General features: G+C 59.9%; 2 protein-coding genes across 2 annotated transcripts; one reads left to right on the plus strand and one right to left on the minus strand.

The window, feature by feature from the left end:
• Nucleotides 1-1,426: 1,426 nt before the first annotated feature.
• ABCB8 (ATP binding cassette subfamily B member 8) lies at nucleotides 1,427-13,109 on the plus strand. Its single transcript, XM_060248216.1, has 16 exons — nucleotides 1,427-1,908; nucleotides 5,130-5,427; nucleotides 5,602-5,751; nucleotides 5,888-5,982; nucleotides 6,220-6,325; nucleotides 6,430-6,591; nucleotides 7,050-7,135; nucleotides 7,659-7,756; nucleotides 8,339-8,444; nucleotides 8,531-8,564; nucleotides 9,489-9,625; nucleotides 10,030-10,124; nucleotides 11,140-11,273; nucleotides 11,759-11,906; nucleotides 12,307-12,557; nucleotides 13,002-13,109. The coding sequence occupies exons 1-16, from the start codon at nucleotides 1,427-1,429 to the stop codon at nucleotides 13,107-13,109; spliced, it is 2,490 nt and encodes an 829-aa protein (XP_060104199.1).
• Nucleotides 13,110-13,150: 41 nt separating this feature from the next.
• Nucleotides 13,151-16,013, minus strand: LOC132578280 (proline-rich protein HaeIII subfamily 1-like). The gene is made up of 2 exons (XM_060248217.1): nucleotides 15,977-16,013; nucleotides 13,151-13,758 (listed from the first exon to the last, which is right to left on the minus strand). The coding sequence occupies exons 1-2, from the start codon at nucleotides 16,011-16,013 to the stop codon at nucleotides 13,151-13,153; spliced, it is 645 nt and encodes a 214-aa protein (XP_060104200.1).
• Nucleotides 16,014-18,244: the final 2,231 nt, after the last annotated feature.

Below are 18,244 nucleotides of genomic sequence, written 5' to 3' on the forward strand. Positions count from 1 at the left end.
CTCCAGATCTACCTGTGTACCTCCTGCTCACCTCGATCCAGTGTCCTCATATGTCTCCCCCCTCCACACACACAGAGGAAGAGTCACCCGGCAAGCTAAAAATACCTTGGGCAGCAAGTTCATAAACAGGCCGGGACGGGTAAACATGACAGGCAGTGGGCGGAGCACCAATTGGGCGAATCTCAAGGAAGCAGCCACTGCATCACTGCTGAGCCCTACTGCCCTGCAATGATTCAGGGGAGAAACACTCACGTCCTGTGCCCTCCCCAAACACAAAGGGCTTGCTCAAACCCTGCTGCCCAGGAAAGAGGTGAGGGATCCTGGCTGCCAGAATGCCAGCTTGGGGAGTGACTCAGCCCCCTGGGAACGCTGGCCACAACAGGGTCTCCAGAAAAGACTAGCAAGCAGACATCACGTTCGGAACCAGCTGAACTCGGGAACTCCTCTCCGCTCTTCCTTCCTTCCTTCCACCCACCCCTGCCCCACACCTTAAACCCTCCGAATCCTACATCTGGGACTGCCCTTTCAAATCCCCACCTTCCCTCCCAGACCAAGCAAGATGCAGGGGTGTCCCGCAGCCCAGGAAAGCCAGCCCATCACCAGCACCCGCCCCTGGCCTGAAGAGCAAGGAAGCTGGAGCCCCCTGGTCAGGCCTGCAATGGAGCCTGGAGAGGAAGGAACCGGGGGTGGGAGGGAGAACTACATGAGCCTTCTTGCCCCCAGCCTGTCCCTGGCAAGCAAACCTCCACGTGCAAAACTGTCTCAGAATCACGGTCTTCCAAAGGAAGAAGGACCTGAGATGGCATCTAGCCCAACTCCCCTCGTTCATCACAGGGATGCCTCAAGGACACCAGTCCAAACAAAAGGCAGCACAGCCTCCACATGAAGGGAGAGCTCCCTCCATCCCATCCCTGAGGGGCCAACAAGATTCCTGGGGAGTCACAGCTCCCCTCATCAGACACAAGCTGGGGAGCCCCCACCCCAAGAACCCAGTCAGTCTCGAAGGTGCTCCTGGAGGCGAATTTCCCTCTTCTCCCGCAGACTGACATGGCTGCCCCCCCCCCCCCCGAAACTGCTTCCACTGTCAAAGGGGACTCTTCTTCCAGCATTCAACGGAAACCTCCCCTCCTGTAACACACTCCGTCTCTGGCTGGGAGGCAGAGAGCAACAGGCAGGCTTCCCAGGGAAGCAGCCGGAAGGGGAATGAGACCAGGAGCCACGGAAACAGCAAGGCAGACGAGCAGGCAGCAAACGGCCAGCAGACTTGGCGGCCCCCGCGAAAGAGAAGCATCTGGGGCGACAGCCTCGCAAGCCTTGCGGCCCCACGCACCTAGCGGGAGGCGGAGACGCTGAGCCTCTTCCCGGCTGTGGGAAGGAAGGAAGGAAGGAAGGAATGTGCTGCAGCCGGTCTTCTGGGCAGCCGCTCATGTCGCCATCGCAGGGGCTCTTTCCCGGCGCGGCGCAAGGGGCTGGCGCGGGCTCATGGCCAGCAGTCGTGCAAGAGCCCTGCAGAGAGGCCTCCCGCCTGCAGCACTCAGCCCGAGCGCGCCACGACGCGGCTGCACGGGGGGGTCCTAGGCCCCAGCATCCCGGGGAACGCCGCTTCGCCTTGCAGCGGGTGACTGTGCAGCGGGCGCGATCCCGCGGGGGCCACGAGGACGCGCGTCTGCCGCAGCTGCGCACATCTGCCTGGGGACCCGGTCACGTGGCCTCCGCCGCCCGCGCTGGGCATTGTGGGGCCGCTGACGGGCCAATATGGCGGCGCGCGCTGCGGCCTGAACCGTCCTGCTGCCGCTGCCGGCCTCCCGCTCCTTTCGCCATGCTGGCGCGGCTGCTACTCCTGAGGCCGGCCCTCTTCGCCACGCCGGCGGCCAAGGGCAGGCCTGCGCGGGCCTTTTTGGTTGCCAGGTAACCAGCGTCCGCGCGGGGCAGGACGGGAAGGGCTTCTTCCGACCCCCCTCCCGCGCGGAGCATCATGGTCGCTGTAGTCCATGCGGGGCGCTGCGAGGGGCCTGGAGCCCGTCAACCGCGTGGAGCGCTCTGGGAAGTGTAGTTTGTGCCTAGGGTTGCCAAGTCCAATTTAAGAAATATCTGGGGACTTTGGGGGTGGAGCCAGGAGTCTTTGGGGGTGGAACCAGGAGACATTGGGGGCGGAGCCGAGACAAGGGTGTGACAAGCATAATTGAACTCCAAGGGAGTTCTGGCTATCACATTTAAAGGGACTGCACAAATTTTTAAATGCCTTCCTTCTATAGAAAATAATGAAGGATAGGGGCACCTTCTTTTGGGGCTCATAGGATTGGACACCCTGGTCCAATCTTTTTGAAACTAGGGAGGTATTTTGGGGAGAGGCACTAGATGCTATACTGAAAATTTGGTGCCTCTATCTCAAAAAACAGCCCCCCAGAGCCCCCGATACTGCGGATCAATTCCCCATCATTCCCTACGGGAATCATTCATGGAGGTGCATGATGGCTCTGGGGGCGGGGCTTCCCCCACCAGCCAGCTGGCTGGGGGGGGGGGGAAGCCTGTAAAACTGGGGGATCCCTCTCTGGGACCTGGGGATTGGGAAGCCTATTTGTGCCCCTTGCCGGTTGGGGGAAGGAAGCTGCCTGCTGCAGGTGAAGCCCCTTCTGGGTGGAAGGAGGAGGAGGAGGAATGCCCCTGCTGTCCTGCCTGAGGAGAGGAGGGGCTGTGCTGGGCTGCTGGCCAAGCAGGGGCTCTGGCACCTGGGAAACGGGGAGGGGAGGCTGGTGCCAGGCAGCTGGGGATTGCCTACACAGGGGATGTACTGAATGGAATGACAGGCTTGCCCGTTGGAAATCATGGGAGCCAGGAATGCCCATAGACTTGCATTGGAATACATCACAGCACAAGAAGAGTTGCAAAGAAAATGCAGATCGGAGTTCTCATTAAGCTCTCCGGGGCCAGGCACACTACTCTGGCGCTGGAATGACAGTCCCTGGGAGTTGCAGAAGCATTTGGGGGCTGGAACGACAGCCCCTAGGGGAAGCGAAAGTGTTCAGGGACTGAAAGGACAGTCCCTGGAAGTAGCAGGAGTGATCTGGGATTTGAATGACAGGCCCCAGAGTGGAATGAGAACCCCGGAAGTCCACAAAGACTAGAGGCCACAGTGTGTTAAAGACTGGCTAACCAATAAAGAATCACGGTGGAAACGATATTGTCTATGTCTTCGTATTCCATGAAATTTACTATCACATTGAAGTCGTTTACAACAGTAAAGTACGAGTTGCAAATACAACAAAGTCATGAAAACTTTCTACACACACACATTTGTTTCAATTCAGGATCATAGTCAAAATAAGACTCAAAATTATGATTCAACCAAAGACGGCTAGTCACCAGTAAACATCCAAATGAACCAAAAGTACAAACAGCGCAAAATCAAATTAAAAACAAGTTAATGCCAGACGAGGATATTCTGCGCGGTTGAACCAAAATTCCCGCAAGAAAAGCAATCCAGAAAAGGGGACCAGTGTGGCGTGCCGCAGGGAGCAGATTCTTTCCCCAATGTTATGTAAAATCTATATTTGCCCCCTTGTCCAGATTATCCGGAGATATGGGCTGGGGTGTAACCAATATGTGGCCATCAGCCAGCTCCGTCTACTGATGGACGGCTGCCCGGATTCAGTCCCGAAGGAACTGAGTAGGGCATTGCAAACTGGCTGGATGGTTGCTGAAACTGAATCCATCAAAGACGGAGGTCCTAGGCTATGGGGGGTTGGGATCAGAGGTCAGGTTCCCATCCTTTGACGGGGCTCCATTGGTGCCCAAGTCAGGGGTGAAGAAATTGGGGGAACTCCTGGATGCCTCTGATGGGCCAGGTTGCCACCACTGCCAGATCTGCCTTTTTCCATCTGAGACGGGTCAGACAGTTGGTCCCATATCTCACCTCCATCACCTGGCCACAGCGACCCAAGTGGCAGTAATTTCCAGGCTATATTGTAACTCTCTGCATGGGGTTGCCCTTGATCCTGCTCCAGAAACTCCAGCTGGTGCAGAACGCTGCTGCATGGATGTTGACATTGTCGCCTGTACAGGCACGGATCCATCCTGTGCTGTGTGAACTGCACTGGCTACTTATTGAGTACTGGATCTGGTTCATGGTGCTGGTACTTACCTGTAAAGCCCTATACAGCCAGAGAGCTGGGCCCAGAGAGCGTAATGAAAACTCCATTCCACATTTTCCGTGCAACTTTTCTTGTGCTGTAATGTTTTTCAATGAAGATCATGCAAGTCAATTGGCATTCCTGTCTCCCATTATTTCCAATGGGACTTCCAGCCTATCCCATTGTTTCCAAAGGGTGATCCTGTCATTCCTTTTAGTACATCGATCCTGTTGTCTCACTGTTGTGACCAGAACAGTTCCGCAGGGCCTGCAAAACCATCTTGTTCCGAACGGCCTTCACCAGCTGAAACTACTAAACTGCCAAGTAAACTTGCCAGCGGAATAGCACTAAATGTACTAATGTTTTTAGAATTTTATGGATTTTAATTAACTGTATTTAAATGCTATTTATTGTATAATGTATATTGAGTTTTTTGCTGTTAGCCGCCCTGAGCCGCTTGGTCGGGGAGGGCGGGATACAAATAAAATGTGACTGACTGACTGACAGAACACACCTGCCCCTGTTCCCTCCAGCCTTTCCCAATGCACATGTGTTCGGTGGCCCTGGCCTGTGGCTTTTGAGAAGAAAGAAGGGTGGGGATTGGGGGTCAGCTTCTCCTTGAGATGGGTCCTCTGGCTGAGGCCAAGCACTCTGTGGGGAATTGTTGTGTTGGGGGGAGGCTAGCGTGCCCCTCCCCTCCAGCTGGGCATTCAGAGCAGCCACCCTGGACCCCTGCCTCCTCTTTTCTCGAGGGCTGGTCCCCAGGGCTGAAGGCGTTTTCTTGTTCTCTCTCCTGAGACAGAGTGGCTTGTTGGACTGATGGGTCCCTAAGGAGGATGAGGGAGCTGGCAGGGATGCTGGTCGGCCCCTCACTGCCTGTGCGAGGAGGCGGCACGAGGGAAGGCCTTGGCCTCCTTGTCTGGGGGTGCTCTAGGGCACTGCAACCTGCAGCTGGGCAAGGCTGCGCTGGCATCATGGCGGCTCTTCCTCCGCTTGCAGGTCCTCCGGCAGCCATGCCAGATTCTCCAACCTTCTCCGGGCTCCTGAGCGGCTGGCCAGGCCGCCTCCAGCCGTGCCGCTGCTCTTTGCACATGCCCTCTTCCCCCTGGGCCGGGCTGCCGTCTTACTGGCTGGCGTGGGGGCTACTTTCCGCAGCCGGGCCTTGTGCCAGCAGGTGGACGGCGATGTGCCGCTGGCGTGCGTCTCCCCGGTTGCAGAGAAACTGCCTCCCTTTGACTGGGCCACCTTCTGGAAGTTCCTGAGGCCGCAGCTGCTGGCGCTGACTGCAGCAGTCCTGGTGAGGCTCCTGCCCAGAGGGGCCAGAGGTTCCTGCTGACCCACCCCAGAGCCTCGCAGCCCTGCACGGGGGTTCGGGGCAGGAAGAAGGAGAGACAGCCTGCCAGGGAGAAGGGGAGGGCATTCCAGGGGCCCCCCGTGTCACCCACCCTCCTGAGCCCTTTCCTCCCTTCAGCTGGCCCTCGGAGTGGCGCTCCTCAATGTGCAGATCCCATTGGTGCTGGGTGATGTGGTCAACGTGGTGGCCCGCTACACGGATCTGGGAAATTACCTGCGTTTGGTGCAACGCCCTGCCATGCGCTTGCTGAGCATCTATGCCCTCCAGGTGGGTACCCACTGGGGACGGGGAGGCCTTTTGTGGAGGGCTGGGGGCAAAGCTGCCTTTTTCCTGGCGGGGAGAGGGTCTCCTCCAGAGGTGGGATGTCCAACTGACCTGGTGTCTCTTCTCGCAACTTCCCCAGGGGGCGTTGACCTTTGGCTACATCGTGCTGCTTTCGCGCATCGGAGAGAATGTGGCCAATAATATGCGCAAGGAGCTTTTCAGCTCCTTGATCAGGTAAAGGGGGGCAACAGAATGCTTGGGGCGGCTCTCTTGTGCCACGTGTGATTGGCAGGACCAGGGGCTGCTGTAAGTGCGGTGGGGGGTGGGGCTTGAGAGATGCCTGGAAACTCACTGCTGGGTGTGGCGGGGGGGGGGGGAGACGTGTACATTCTGCTTGCCATCCGCTCCAGCTGCAGCCCTGGCGCAGTCGAAGAGGGCCTGACTGACCCTCCCCCTTGTCCTGCCCCACAGGCAGGACGTGGCGTTCTTTGATGCCAACCGGACAGGGCAGCTGGTGCATCGCCTGACCTCGGACATCCAGGAGTTCAAGTCCTCCTTCAAGATGGTCATCTCTCAGGTGGGCGGAAGGGAGGAGCCGGCAAGATGGAGGCTGGGCTCCTCAGGGGGAAGGTGGAGGGAGGAGGGCCTTGCTGAGTCTCTCCCCCCCGCTGCACCCTGCAGGGCCTGCGCAGCACCACCCAGACTGCTGGCTGTTTAATGTCTCTCTACTGGATCTCGCCCAAGCTGACCGGGCTGCTGGTGCTGGTGATGCCCACGCTGGTGGGGGCCGGGACGCTCATTGGCTCCTTTCTGCGCAAGCTTTCCCGCGAGGCTCAAGAGCAGGTAGGAGAGGCCAGGAATGCGGCACCCACTTGTGCTCCCCGGACTAACGTTTGCCAGACTTGTGGAAGGGCCTTGCAGGCCCCGCTCCCCTTTGTGACATTGCCTGACCTGCTCAGCACCCCCCCCCCCCCGTCACAGTGCACAGACAAGGTCACCTCCTCAGACTCAGGGCTGGAATTTCTCCAAGATGCTGGCTTCTGGGTGTGCCCCGGGAAGGTGCTGCAGGGAAACTGAAATTCCAGAGTGACTTTCCAGCCTGCAGGGGAGTTTCCAAGAATTATAGGGGGGTGGTGTTCAGGCTGGCTTTTCTGCGGCTTGCCTGTGGCTGAGGAGGGGGTGATGCTGAGCTGAGGCAGGGTCTGCTAGGAGCCCTGGGAGGCATCGGGGCTGGGGTGACCCCTAGCCAGAGGCCCTCTGCTGGCCCTGCTGTGATTCTCCCTTGCCTCCGTTGGGCGCAGGTGGCCAAGGCCACAGCAGTGGCAGATGAGGCCCTGAACAACGTCCGGACGGTGCGCGCCTTTGCCATGGAGGACAGAGAGATGCAGTGAGTATGGCGGAGGAGGCTTCTCAGCACTTCCCCCTCAGGGCTGGGGGTCTAGGGTCACTGGGCTACACACTCTCCCCGCTGCTGCTTTTAGGAGGCAGAAGGCAGCTGGTGGTGGCATTAGAGTTGGGGTGAAGGGCTGCGCATGTGTCCCCATGGCATGTCGCATGTCCGTGAGATTCACTTTCCATCAGTGGGGCTGCTGCCTTCACTGTGACTCGACTGGCTGGCCTTGTGCTCCCAGGGGAACCACTGAGGCGCCCTCCAAACACGCCTTGGAGCACATTTCCAGAGACCCTCTGTGAGTGGGGGTGGGCCTCCCCTGCTCCTCCACTTGCTCTCGGTTGGCCGCCTAGAGCCCCACTGCCCGGGTTTTCAGAGGCCCGGCTTGTGCACCATCCACCGCTCCGGCTCTGCCTGTGTCTGGCTTGCTTGGGGGCAGCTCACAGCCCCATCCTTTCCCTGCTCACTGTGATGTTCCCAAAATGGCCACCAATCAGCTCTCCCGCTTCTCCCGTCACAGGCAGTACTCCGCTGAGGTGGATCACTCCGGCTGCCTCAACATGAACCTGGGCGTGGGCATCGCGGCCTTTCAGGGGCTCTCCAATTTGGCACTGAACTGTGAGTGGAAGCAGAGCTCTGCTGCTCCCCCCCCCCCGTGACTTGGGGCTCCGCTCCCCTGCCCAGAGTGGCTGCTGCACCCCAGCCCTGCAGTGACGGCTCTTCCCGAGGGCCTGAAGTGCCTGGCTGGCTGCGGTGAGGCCTGAGGCCGTTGTGCAGAGAAGCCCCAGGGGCCGGGAGGGAGGGCCTGTTCCTCTCTGGGCCCTGAGAGCCCTCCCGACCAGCTGTGCCTTCTCCCCTCCCCTCCTGGCTGTGGCGGGTGAGGGTCAGAGGCATCCCTGGTTGGAGCTGGGCTGCTGAGCCCCTCCTCTGCCCCCCCATCGCCCGAGGAGCCCTGAGCCCCTTGACTTTGCCCCAGCCTTCGGAGAGCAGCTGTAGCATCGGAGTGGGCGGGAGGGAGGCAGCTTATTCGGGGATTCTCCCCCCTCCCTTTGGGTGAGGGAGACCACTTCCAGGCCCGCCTGTCAGGGCTGAAATGTTCCAGTGTTTCTCCAGCTGAGCTGCTTCATCCCCCCAGTCCTCCCATTCCTGGCACTGTTTCTCTGACACAGCTGCCTTCTCTCCACCCCCCCCCCTTCCTAGGTATCGTGCTGGGCACTCTGTTTGTGGGGGGCTCCCTCATGGCTGGGGAAGAGCTGAGCCCCGGAGATCTGATGTCCTTCCTGGTTTCCACGCAGACAGTGCAGAGGTAAGGCTGCAGCGAGCACCTCCTGCGCAGGAGAGGCCCCAGAGCCCCGGTGCCCCCTTCAAGGCCCTTTGCTTCTCTTCCTGCAGGTCCTTGGCCAACATGTCCGTTCTGTTTGGGCAGGTAAGTGGGCCCAGGGGAGGGGTGAGCATGCAGACACCCCTCTTCCTTCCTAGGGGAGCAGAAGGCTTGAGTGTGGCACGGTGGTTAAGAGCATCAAAGTAGTATCAGGGCGACTGAGGTCTGAATTCCAACTCGTGCCATGAAAGCGTACTTGGTGACCTGGAGCCGGTCACGTTTTTTCAGCCTAGCCTCCCTCACTGGGTCGTTGTGAGGATTAAAAGGAGAGGAGGCCAGCTGCTGCTTTGGGGTCCCCACTGGGAAGAGGGGGGGTAAGAAGAGGAGATTGGATTTATACCCCGCCCTTCGCTACCCAAAGGAATCTTAAAGCAGCTTAAAAAACTCCTTCTCCCCTCCCCACAACAGACACCCTGTGAAGTGGGTGGGGCTGAGAGAGCTCTCCCAGAAGCTGTCCTTTCAAAGACAGCTCTTAGAGAGCTATAGCCATTCCAGGAGGTGCAAGTGAGGAGTGGGGAGATCAAACCCAGTTCTCCCAGATAAGAGTCCACACACTTCACTACTACACCCAACTGGCTCTTTATTAGAGCTAGGGCTGACCCAAGGCCATTCCAGCAGCTGCAAGTGGAGGAGTGGGGAATCAAACCCGGTTCTCCCAGATAAGAGTCTGCACACTTCATCACTACACCCAACTGGCTCTCTTCCAGAGCTCTGGCTGACCCAAGGCCATTCCAGCAGGTGCAAGTGGAGGAGTGGGGAATCAAACCCAGTTCTCCCAGATAAGAGTCCTGCACTTCAGCACGACACCAAACTGATTTATTAACTGGACTTGGTGTGCAGTGGGAGGAAGTGTTCTCTGCAGCCTGGACGTGGAGGGGCATGTTTCCTTCTCTGGAGGAAAGAAAGGGGCTCAGGTGTGTCTCGAGCCTCTCCCTCCCTCCCTCAAGTGTGGCCATCCACTCCCTCCAGGTGGTGCGGGGAATGAGTGCTGGGGCCCGTGTCTTTGAATACATGACTCTGATGCCACAGACCCCCTTGTGTGGAGGGCAGAGGCTGGCACGCAACTCCCTGCAGGGGCACATTCAGTTCCAAGACGTCTGCTTCAGGTGAGATGCCGCCCACTCCCCCCCGCCCCAGCAGGGGCACAAGGATCACTGCCCCCCTCCCCCCCCCAGCCAGTTGCATGCCCAGGGCAGGAAGAGCCTAAAAGGTGCACGAGGCCTTAAAAAGAAACCTGCATTTGTTTCCGTATCCAATTATGTTGCTTCTGCTTAGTGAGGATGGGAGGGCCTAGAGCTGGGAGCTCTCTGCGTTTCCCCTTCGCTTCCCCCGCTTTGGAGGTCTCACCCACCAGCAGAGTTGCCCAGGATGCCAAATGCATGGCCGGTCCCTTTATGCCCTCCCTGTGGGCAGGATCCTCAGAGGCCTTCCTACACATGGCTCACTGCTCTGCTTCCCATCCAACAAGCATCCAGCTTCCCCCCCCCCCATATCCTTTCCCCAATGCCAGTTACCCAACTCGGCCGGGATACCAGGTGCTGCGAGACTTCTGCCTCTCCGTCCCCCCCAACAAGACGGTGGCCATCGTGGGAGAATCTGGAGGAGGTAAGCCCCGGCCCCAGCCTGGCAAAGGCAACAGCAAATGGGGTGTGGTTCAGATGGCTGAGTTTGGGAGGGGGGGGCTGTTAACACAGCTTAGATGGCTCTAAGGCCGCCTTTGAGGTCTCTTTGATGCTCTAGAGCAGGGGGTCAAACTCATTCGTTATGAAGGCCAGATCTGACATAAATGAGACCTTGTTCGGCCGGGCCATGTGTGGACCTATTGAAGATTTAAACTTTATAAAGGACACGTGCAAACACAATTCAATATATACTTTTTAAAAACTTAAAACATTAGCACTTGTAGGTTTTAAAGGTGCTTTCTTTGTATTTCTCCCATGGGATCCGGGGAACTGGGCAAAGGGAGCTCTGGCTCTTTCCTTCCTTCCCCAGGGGACTGGGAAGGGGAGGAGCCTCAGCCAATAGAAGGAAGAGAGGCTTGGCTCAGTAGCTCTGCTGTGCAATTGAGAGAACCTGGAAAAACAAGCTCTGCCTTCCCTTCCTTCCCAAGGGAGGAGCCTCAGCCAATGGAAAAAATAGAGGTTTTGCTCTGTAGCTCCTGTGCGATTGAGCAAGCCTTGCAAAGCAAGCTGTTCTGCAGAAGGAAGCAAGAGGGAGGGAGAAGGAAGCAGATAACAGCCAGTTGCTCAGTTGCCTGAATCAGCCCCTGGACCACGTTTGTCACTCCTGCTAGAGTACTGCAAAGCGTTTGCGGTCTCATCCCCCACCCCTGCACATGCGCACACTGGGTGTGTTTTGTGAAGCTGAAAGGCACCTGGGCCTCTTTTATCCCAAGAACTGCTGGAAAGAGCAGCAAAGCTCCCCCCCTCCTCCTGCCAGCCCATCACACCTTTGGAGAAAAGTGGGTGGGAACTGGAGCCCTCCCTCTGGGGGAGCCGGAATGTGCTTACACTGAAGCTCCTGGTCGGGCTGCCGGCAGAATCCCACTGGATCCCAGGCTCCTTTCAGCCCGGCCACTCCTCCCTCGGGACCCCCGTGTCAGACTCTTTCTCTGCCGCAGGGAAGTCCACAGTGGCTGCGCTCCTGGAGCGGTTCTATGAGCCCACAGCGGGCACCATCTCCCTGGACGGGCAGGACATCAGCACTCTGGACCCTTCCTGGCTGCGGGGCGAGGTCATCGGCTTCATCAACCAGGTGAGGAATCTGGACTCTCCCGGCGGGGAGGGGAGGGGAGGGGGGCGCAGCTGCCAAAGCAGACTGAAGTAAGCAGCTCCTGGGCCCACCTGGAGTTAAACGAAGGGACTTTCCACTGGGAAAGGGCATGACGGAGACTGGTCTCGATGGCTTTGAAGGAGCTGGGAATATTCACAACTTGGAGCGCCTGACAGGAAAGCACTTGGGAAAAGTCTGTGTAGGAGCAGCAGCTTCAGACTCTGGGCCGCCGGAGCTGGCAGGAGGGCAGGACACCTCGGCCTTGAGGTGCGAGAGGTGACTGCGTCCCTCGTCTCTGTGCTCCTTAGACCTGGCATCGCAGGGCAGCTGTTGCGGGAGGTGATGTGTGGCCCGAGGACTGCCTGTTCTCCCCGGGAGGAGGTGGGGAAGGTGCAAGTGCCCCCTTGTCCCTGGGACTGGAGCTCCGTCCTGGTTCTGAGGCCTCCCTCCTTCTGCCCCCCCCCCAGGAGCCAGTGCTCTTCAGCACCTCCATCATGGAGAATATCCGCTTTGGCAAGCCGAGTGCATCGGATGCTGAAGTCTACGCTGCTGCTTGCCTGGCCAATGCTGACTGCTTTATCCGCAGCTTTCCTGAGGGGTACAACACCGTGGTGGGTCAGTGAGATGGGCGGGGCTTGTGGGGGAGGAGGTGTCCCAGCACGGGGATTCTGAGAGCAGGCATTTGGGGAGGAAGGCTTTCTGACCCATGGGAGGCTCTGTAAGCTCCGGCCATATCTCTGCAGGCCGCCTCCCCCCCCCCCCAAAGGCTTGTCATCTGATAAGGTCACAGTCTCTGCAGAGACAAAAAAGGGGGGGTCGCCACTTGCTGACTTTCTGCTGGGAAAGGGCCATTTTATTTTCTTTTTGGAGCACTGCCCCAACACCACGTGTGTGACGGAGCAGAGCCCTCCCTGCTGTTACCGGAGCGGTGGGAGGGGAGGGGTCTTCTGGCGAGGGACCCCCGAGCTGGGGCGGGAGAACCGGAGGGGTGTTCTGAGCTCGGTGCCCGTTGCAGGGGAGCGCGGGGTGACGCTGTCGGGCGGGCAGAAGCAGCGGGTGGCGATTGCTCGGGCGCTGCTGAAGGAGCCGGCGGTGCTGGTGCTGGACGAGGCGACGAGCGCGCTGGACGCGGAGGCGGAGCGGCTGGTGCAGGAGGCGCTGGAGCGGGCAGGGGCCGGCCGCACCGTCCTCCTCATCGCCCACCGCCTGAGCACCGTGCAGGGCGCGGACCTCATCGTGGTGCTGGCCCAGGGCCGCGTGGCCGAGGTGAGCCGGGGACAGGGGGCGGGGGGGGGGAGCTCCAGTCTCGAGGGGGCGGGCCTGGCGGAGGGGGGGTGGACCCAGCCTCGAGGAGGCGGGCCTGGGCGAGGGGGGGAGCCCCAGCCTCGAGGGGGCGGGCCTGGCGGGGGGGCAGCCCCAGCCTCGAGGGGGCGGCCCTGGCGGAGGGGGGGGAGCCCCAGCCTCGAGGGGGCGGGCCTGGGCGAGGGGGGGGAGCCCCAGCCTCGAGGGGGCGGGCCTGGCGGGGGGGGCAGCCCCAGCCTCGAGGGGGCGGGCCTGGCGGAGGGGGGCAGCCCCAGCCTCGAGGGGGCGGGCCTGGGCGGGGGGGGGCAGCCCCAGCCTCGAGGGGGCGGGCCTGGGCGGGGGGGGCAGCCCCAGCCTCGAAGGAGCGGGCAGCTGACGCCGCCTCTCCTCCTCCCCCCCCCCCCGCAGGCGGGGAGCCACGCGGAGCTGCTGAGCCGGGGCGGCCTCTACGCCGAGCTGATCCGTTGCCAGACCACGAGGGACGCCGCCGCCCCCAATAAACCACTCCTCCAATAAACCACGCCTCTCCTCCCCTAAGCCACGCCTCCGCCTCCTTCCTACAACTCCCGGCCTGCTCCGGCTCTTAAAGGGCCCGCGGAGCGTGACTCCGGCGCCGCCCCCCCCTCGCGCTCCGGGAGGACGAGGAGGCGGCGGCCCAGCCCCGCGGCAGGAGGGCAGGCAGGGAGGGTGGAGCAGAGGGCGTCGGGGGTGCGGGGCGTCCTCTCTCCCTCGGGGGTGGCGGGGCTGCCCAGCCCGGGAGCGGGCGGAGAACAAAGGGCGGGCGGGGGGTCACCTCGGGAGGGGGAGGCGGGCCGCACTTGTCCTTCGGCGGGGGGGGGGGGCATCGCGTCCTGCTCGTCCAGCTGCCAACCTGCCGGGGGGGGGGCGGTCTGTGCCAGTCGGGGCCCTGGCGGGTGAAGCCCGGAGTTGCCGCCGCCGCCCCCCGACGAGGGCTTGACTGCTCGGCCTGCCTGCCTGCCTGCCACGGGGGCCGCGGATCCTCCATCGCTCCGGCATGGCCGAGGGGCTGCAGCCGCCGGACGACGGGGCCCTGGGGACTTGCGGGCCTCCAGCCCCCCTGGGTGAGGAACCCCTTGCCCTTCCCTGCCCTCTTGCCCCGGGGCGCCCCCCTCCTCCAACCCCTCCTGCAGCCCCGGCCTCTGAGCTAGAGGGGAGGGGCGGGATGGAGCACAGCGAGCTGGAAGGGACCTCCGGGGTCATCGAGGCCACCCCACCCCCAGTGACCCCCCGCTCCATGCCCAGAAGAGGGCAAAACTCTCCAGGGTCCCCGGCCTGAAGAAAAACGGCTGCCTGACCCCCAGGAAGCAATTGGCTCTTTCTTGGGGCTGTAAGAACGAAGCCCTGCCCAGTTCACAGAATGAGCCTTGCTGTCAGGCAGAGGAGGAAGCCTGCTCTCTCCTGGGGCTTCAGTGGTGCTTTCGGGCCAGCTGCTCTGCAGACCACTGCCAGCGACTTGGCTGCTGCGCTCTCGGAAGTCTTGAGGGGTCTGCAAAGCGAGCTGGCCTGTGGGGGCTCCAGGGGAGGGGGGGGAGAGGGAGGGTGTTTCTCTGGGGCCATCACCCCAAAGGGAATGAGCCCCCAGCTAAGGGTCAGGCTCAGTTGGTTCTGGCCCTGCCCTGCCCAGCGTGTCTCTGTGGCAGGAGCCCAGCCCAAGGCTGCCTAACCCTGGAAGACCCCCAGGCACCTAGAATACAGAGCACCCCTGCCCCAGACAGAGAGCTCCAGCAATACCCTGTGCCTCAAAGCCACTGATGGACATCTGGAGCAGAGGGTATTGATGGGACTCTGTCTAGGGCAGGGGTGCTCTGTATTCTGGGTGCCTGGGGGGCACAGTGGGAGGGCTTCTTGTGTCCTCGCCCCACTAATGGGCCTCCTGATAGCACCTGGGTTTTCTGGCCCCTGTGTGACACAGTGTTGGACTGGATGGGGATTGGCCTGATCCAACAGGGCTTCTCTTATGTGACACAAAGTGTTGGACTGGATGGCCCACTGGCCTGATCCAACAGGGCTTCTCTTCTGTTCTTATGTGACACAGAGTGTTGGACTGGATGGGCCAGTGACACAGTGTTGGACTGGATGGGCCATTGGCCTGATCCAACAGGGCTTCTCGTCTGTGCTTAAGTGACACAGAGTGTTGGTCTGGATGGGCCATTGGCCTGATCCAACAGGGCTTCTCTTATGTTCTTATGTGAAACAGAGTGTTGGACTGGAGGGGCCATTGGCCTTATCCAACAGGGCTTCTCGTCTGTTCTTAAGTGATACAGAGTGTTGGACTGGAGGGGCCATTGGCCTGATCCAACCTGGCTTCTCTTATGTTCTTATGTGAAACAGAGTGTTGGACTGGATGGGCCACTGGCCTGATCCAACAGGGCTTCTCTTCTGTTCTTATGTGACACAGAGTGTTGGACTGGAGGGGCCACTGGCCTGATCCAACAGGGCTTCTCTTCTGTTCTTATGTGACACAGAGTGTTGGACTGGAGGGGCCACTGGCCTGATCCAACATGGCTTCCCTTCTGTTCATCACTCTTGTGGAGTCTGGCCCTGCTCTCTTGCCCTCCAGGGGCACTGCTGCCATCAGCCCATTCCCTCCACAACCAATGCCCCCCCCTCCTGGCTGGCCCTTCAATCTTCCTTGCAGACTCCTGGCTTGCACTGTCTGGGAGGAGGTGAGAAACTGAGGAAGGCAGAAGTGCCTCCCACCCCAAGGGGTAATGACTGCTCCTTTCTTGGGAGGCTGCCTGCAGGTCAGGGAGTGGCTGAAAGCTGGCCGTGGTGCACCCTTCCCGCCCCCCCCACACACCCCTGATTCCAGAGAATTGCCCACTGACTCTCTCTGTGCCGTTTCCCTGAAAAGTGGAATGTTGAATCTTTGCTTAGGTCTGTGAGCACCAGGGCATCAGCACCTGGCCCAATGTGTTCTGAACTCTCTGCTCACAACCTGAGTTCGATCCCGGCAGAAATTGGGTTCAGGTAGCCGGCCCAAGGTAGACTCAGCCTTCCATCCTTCCGAGGTCGGTCAAAGGAGTCCCCACCTTGCTGGGGGGAAAGCGTAGAGGACTGGGGAAGGCAGTGGCAAACCACCCCGTAAAAAGTCTGCCGTGAAAACACTGTGAAAGCAACTTCACCGCAGAGTCGGAAAGGACTGGTGCTTGCACAGGGGACCTTCCCTTTCCTTTCAGGGGTGGGGGGGGGGCTTAGTCAGGGCAAAACACCCAGGGACAAAGCCAAGAGAAACGGCAGCTGAATCCACACATCCCGTTGTTTTGGTGGGATGAGTCAGCCACACGCCTCCCTCTCCCACGTGGCTCCTGTTTTGGGAGGCTGGCCTGACGGGCTGGGAGGCAAAGATCTGGGTGACTCACCTGCAGTTTCACACCTCCGTGGAGTGGAGTGTGTCATGTGCGACCTCGCCCTGGCTGTGGGAACGCGGAGGAGGAGGAGGAGGCAGCCAGACAGGTAAGCAGGAGTGGGCTGCTGGGGTGGAGAGAGGGGCTGGAAACAGGTGAGGCAAGCGGCGACCCGGAGGGTGCAGGGGGAAAGAGAAACGGGCTCCTGGATGAAGCGGGGTGGGGCCTTCTGGCTCCTTGGACCTCTGCCCACCCTCTCCTCTTCAATAAGGGCCCCCAACCTCTGTGTGGTCTGAAAGTCAGAACAATGCCTTGTTTTGGGGCTTGAATTCAGCCGTGGCTCATCTGGCAGCCCTATAAGTGCTGCTCTCAATAGGGTTGCCAACTGCCTGGAGGGAAAAGTGTCCCTTTAATGGAGGCTTGATGGGATGTGGTTCGCCTGCTCATGAGCCTCTATGGAAGGAAGAGGGCATCTTTCTCCAGACTTGTTGGCAACCCTGCCTGCCTGGGAACTTCTTACTGGTTGCCTCCAATTTAAGGGGGCAGTTCTCTTGTGTCCTTTGTTTGGCTCGAGCCACAGGGGTTCTGGAGGGGCAGCAGGGCAGACCTGCTCCCTCCCCCCTCCCCGATTCAGATTGCACCTGCCAAGGAGCCTGTCCCATGGCAGGGGGGACTGGGTGCAGGGCTGCCTCCTGCCCTGAGTTGATTCCCAGCTGTGTGAGAGAGAGAGAGAGAGAAGGTGGCAGGTGAAGCAGCTGCTTTCTTGGGGAGGGGGCTTCTGTGGAAAGGGACAGCTAAAAGGCCCTCTGGACCCCTGGGCCGGGCCAGGCCATGCGTGGGTGTGAGGGGGAGGGGCAGCAGCCAGAGGCCATCTTGCCACCCCTGGCCCTCCTGCAGGACTGGCTGCTCAGCAGAGAGGAGGGCCTCGCAGGGGGCGCTTGGTTGGGGCAGCAAAGGAACGGTCTGGGGGGCTGTGCTCCAAGGGGGGGGTCGCTGGCCAGCAGCCAGCTGCTGTGTGTTCCTGTCTCCAGGCTCCTCGCCTTCCTGCCATCTGGTGCGTGAGTGAGTCACAGTGAATGGTGGCTCTGAGCTGCTTCTTTCTCCACTGAGATTCTTGCCCGAAGCGCTCAGGTGACCCACTGCCCCCCATGCCATGACTGGAGCCCCCTCCCCTCAGGGAGGAGAGAACAGATGGGGGGGTTGGCAGGATTCTGCCGTGTGGCCAGTGCTCCCCCTGTCTGAAATGGGGTGCCCATTCCCTATTGTGAGGAGTTATGCACTCCCTTCCCCAGACACGGGGCACTCCACGCATCCTCCACAGCACTGTCATCAGGATCCATTCTGGTGGGCAGCCATGTGGGTCTAGAAGAATTGAACTGGAAGGGGCCACACAGGCCATCTAGTCCAACCCCCTGCTCAGTGTGGGATCACAGTGGCCCCCAACCTTTTTGGCACCAGGGACCGGTTTTGTGGAAGACAGTTTTTCCACAGGCCAGAAGGGAGGGGGGTGGTTTTGGGATGATACAGCTGTGCACTTCATTTCTATTACTACATTGTAATATATAGTGCAATAATGATACAACTCATGGCCTGGTTGCTAAGAGGCCCCGGACCGGTACTGGTCCACAGCCCGGGAGTTGGGGACCCCTGGCCTAGAGTATCCCTGACTAGGGTTGGTCCAGCCGCTGCTTCAAGAGTGCCGGGGAGGGGGTGCTCCCCACCTCCCCAGGGAACCGATTCCACTGCTGAACAACTCGTGACTCTCAAAAAGTTTTTCCTAATATCCAGCTGCTACCTTCCCACCTTAATTTAAACCCCTTCTTGCGAGTCCTTTCCTTTGCTGCCCACAGGACAGCTCCCTGCCCTCCCCTGTGCAAGCACCAGGCCTTTCCGACTCTGGGGTGACGTTGCTTTCACAACGTTTTGTGGCAGCCTTTCAAATCCTTCAAGAGACCAATCCTGTCCCCCCCCCCCCACAAAAAAAACCCCCTCCTTGTCAAGCATGCAATTTTCAACAGAACCAGTCCTTGAATTGAAACAAAGTATGGTTTATTGATAATCCATGTGGCTCTACTGAAAGGGGTATTGCAACTGATACAAAGTAACGGTAGAATGCATGCTTAAATATGGCACATCAAAGGTTCTCTAAACATTGCTACACATTCTAAACAAGCCTCTATTCACTGAAAGTTCACACAGTAACTTCCTTATCTCCCCTGTGGTTATTCTTCCCGGGCCCAGGACTAGCCTGGGAAACTGTCCCTGGAGGCGTTATCTTCAAAG

This window comes from Heteronotia binoei, chromosome 10 (genome assembly GCF_032191835.1).
Source record: "Heteronotia binoei isolate CCM8104 ecotype False Entrance Well chromosome 10, APGP_CSIRO_Hbin_v1, whole genome shotgun sequence".
NCBI classification, from domain to species: Eukaryota; Metazoa; Chordata; class Lepidosauria; order Squamata; family Gekkonidae; genus Heteronotia; species Heteronotia binoei.

Coding starts and splice junctions, on each gene's coding strand:
- LOC132578280 (XM_060248217.1), bottom strand. CDS start 16,013: ATGACACACTCCACTCCACGGAGGTGTGAAACTGCAG. Junction 13,759..15,976: donor ACGGAGGTGTGAAACTGCAG/GTGAGTCACCCA, acceptor CCTCCCCTCTAG/CTCAGAGGCCGGGGCTGCAG.
- ABCB8 (XM_060248216.1), top strand. CDS start 1,427: ATGTCGCCATCGCAGGGGCTCTTTCCCGGCGCGGCGCAAGGGGCTGGC. Junction 8,565..9,488: donor TGTCCGTTCTGTTTGGGCAG/GTAAGTGGGCCC, acceptor CACTCCCTCCAG/GTGGTGCGGGGAATGAGTGC. Junction 11,907..12,306: donor GGGGTACAACACCGTGGTGG/GTCAGTGAGATG, acceptor TGCCCGTTGCAG/GGGAGCGCGGGGTGACGCTG.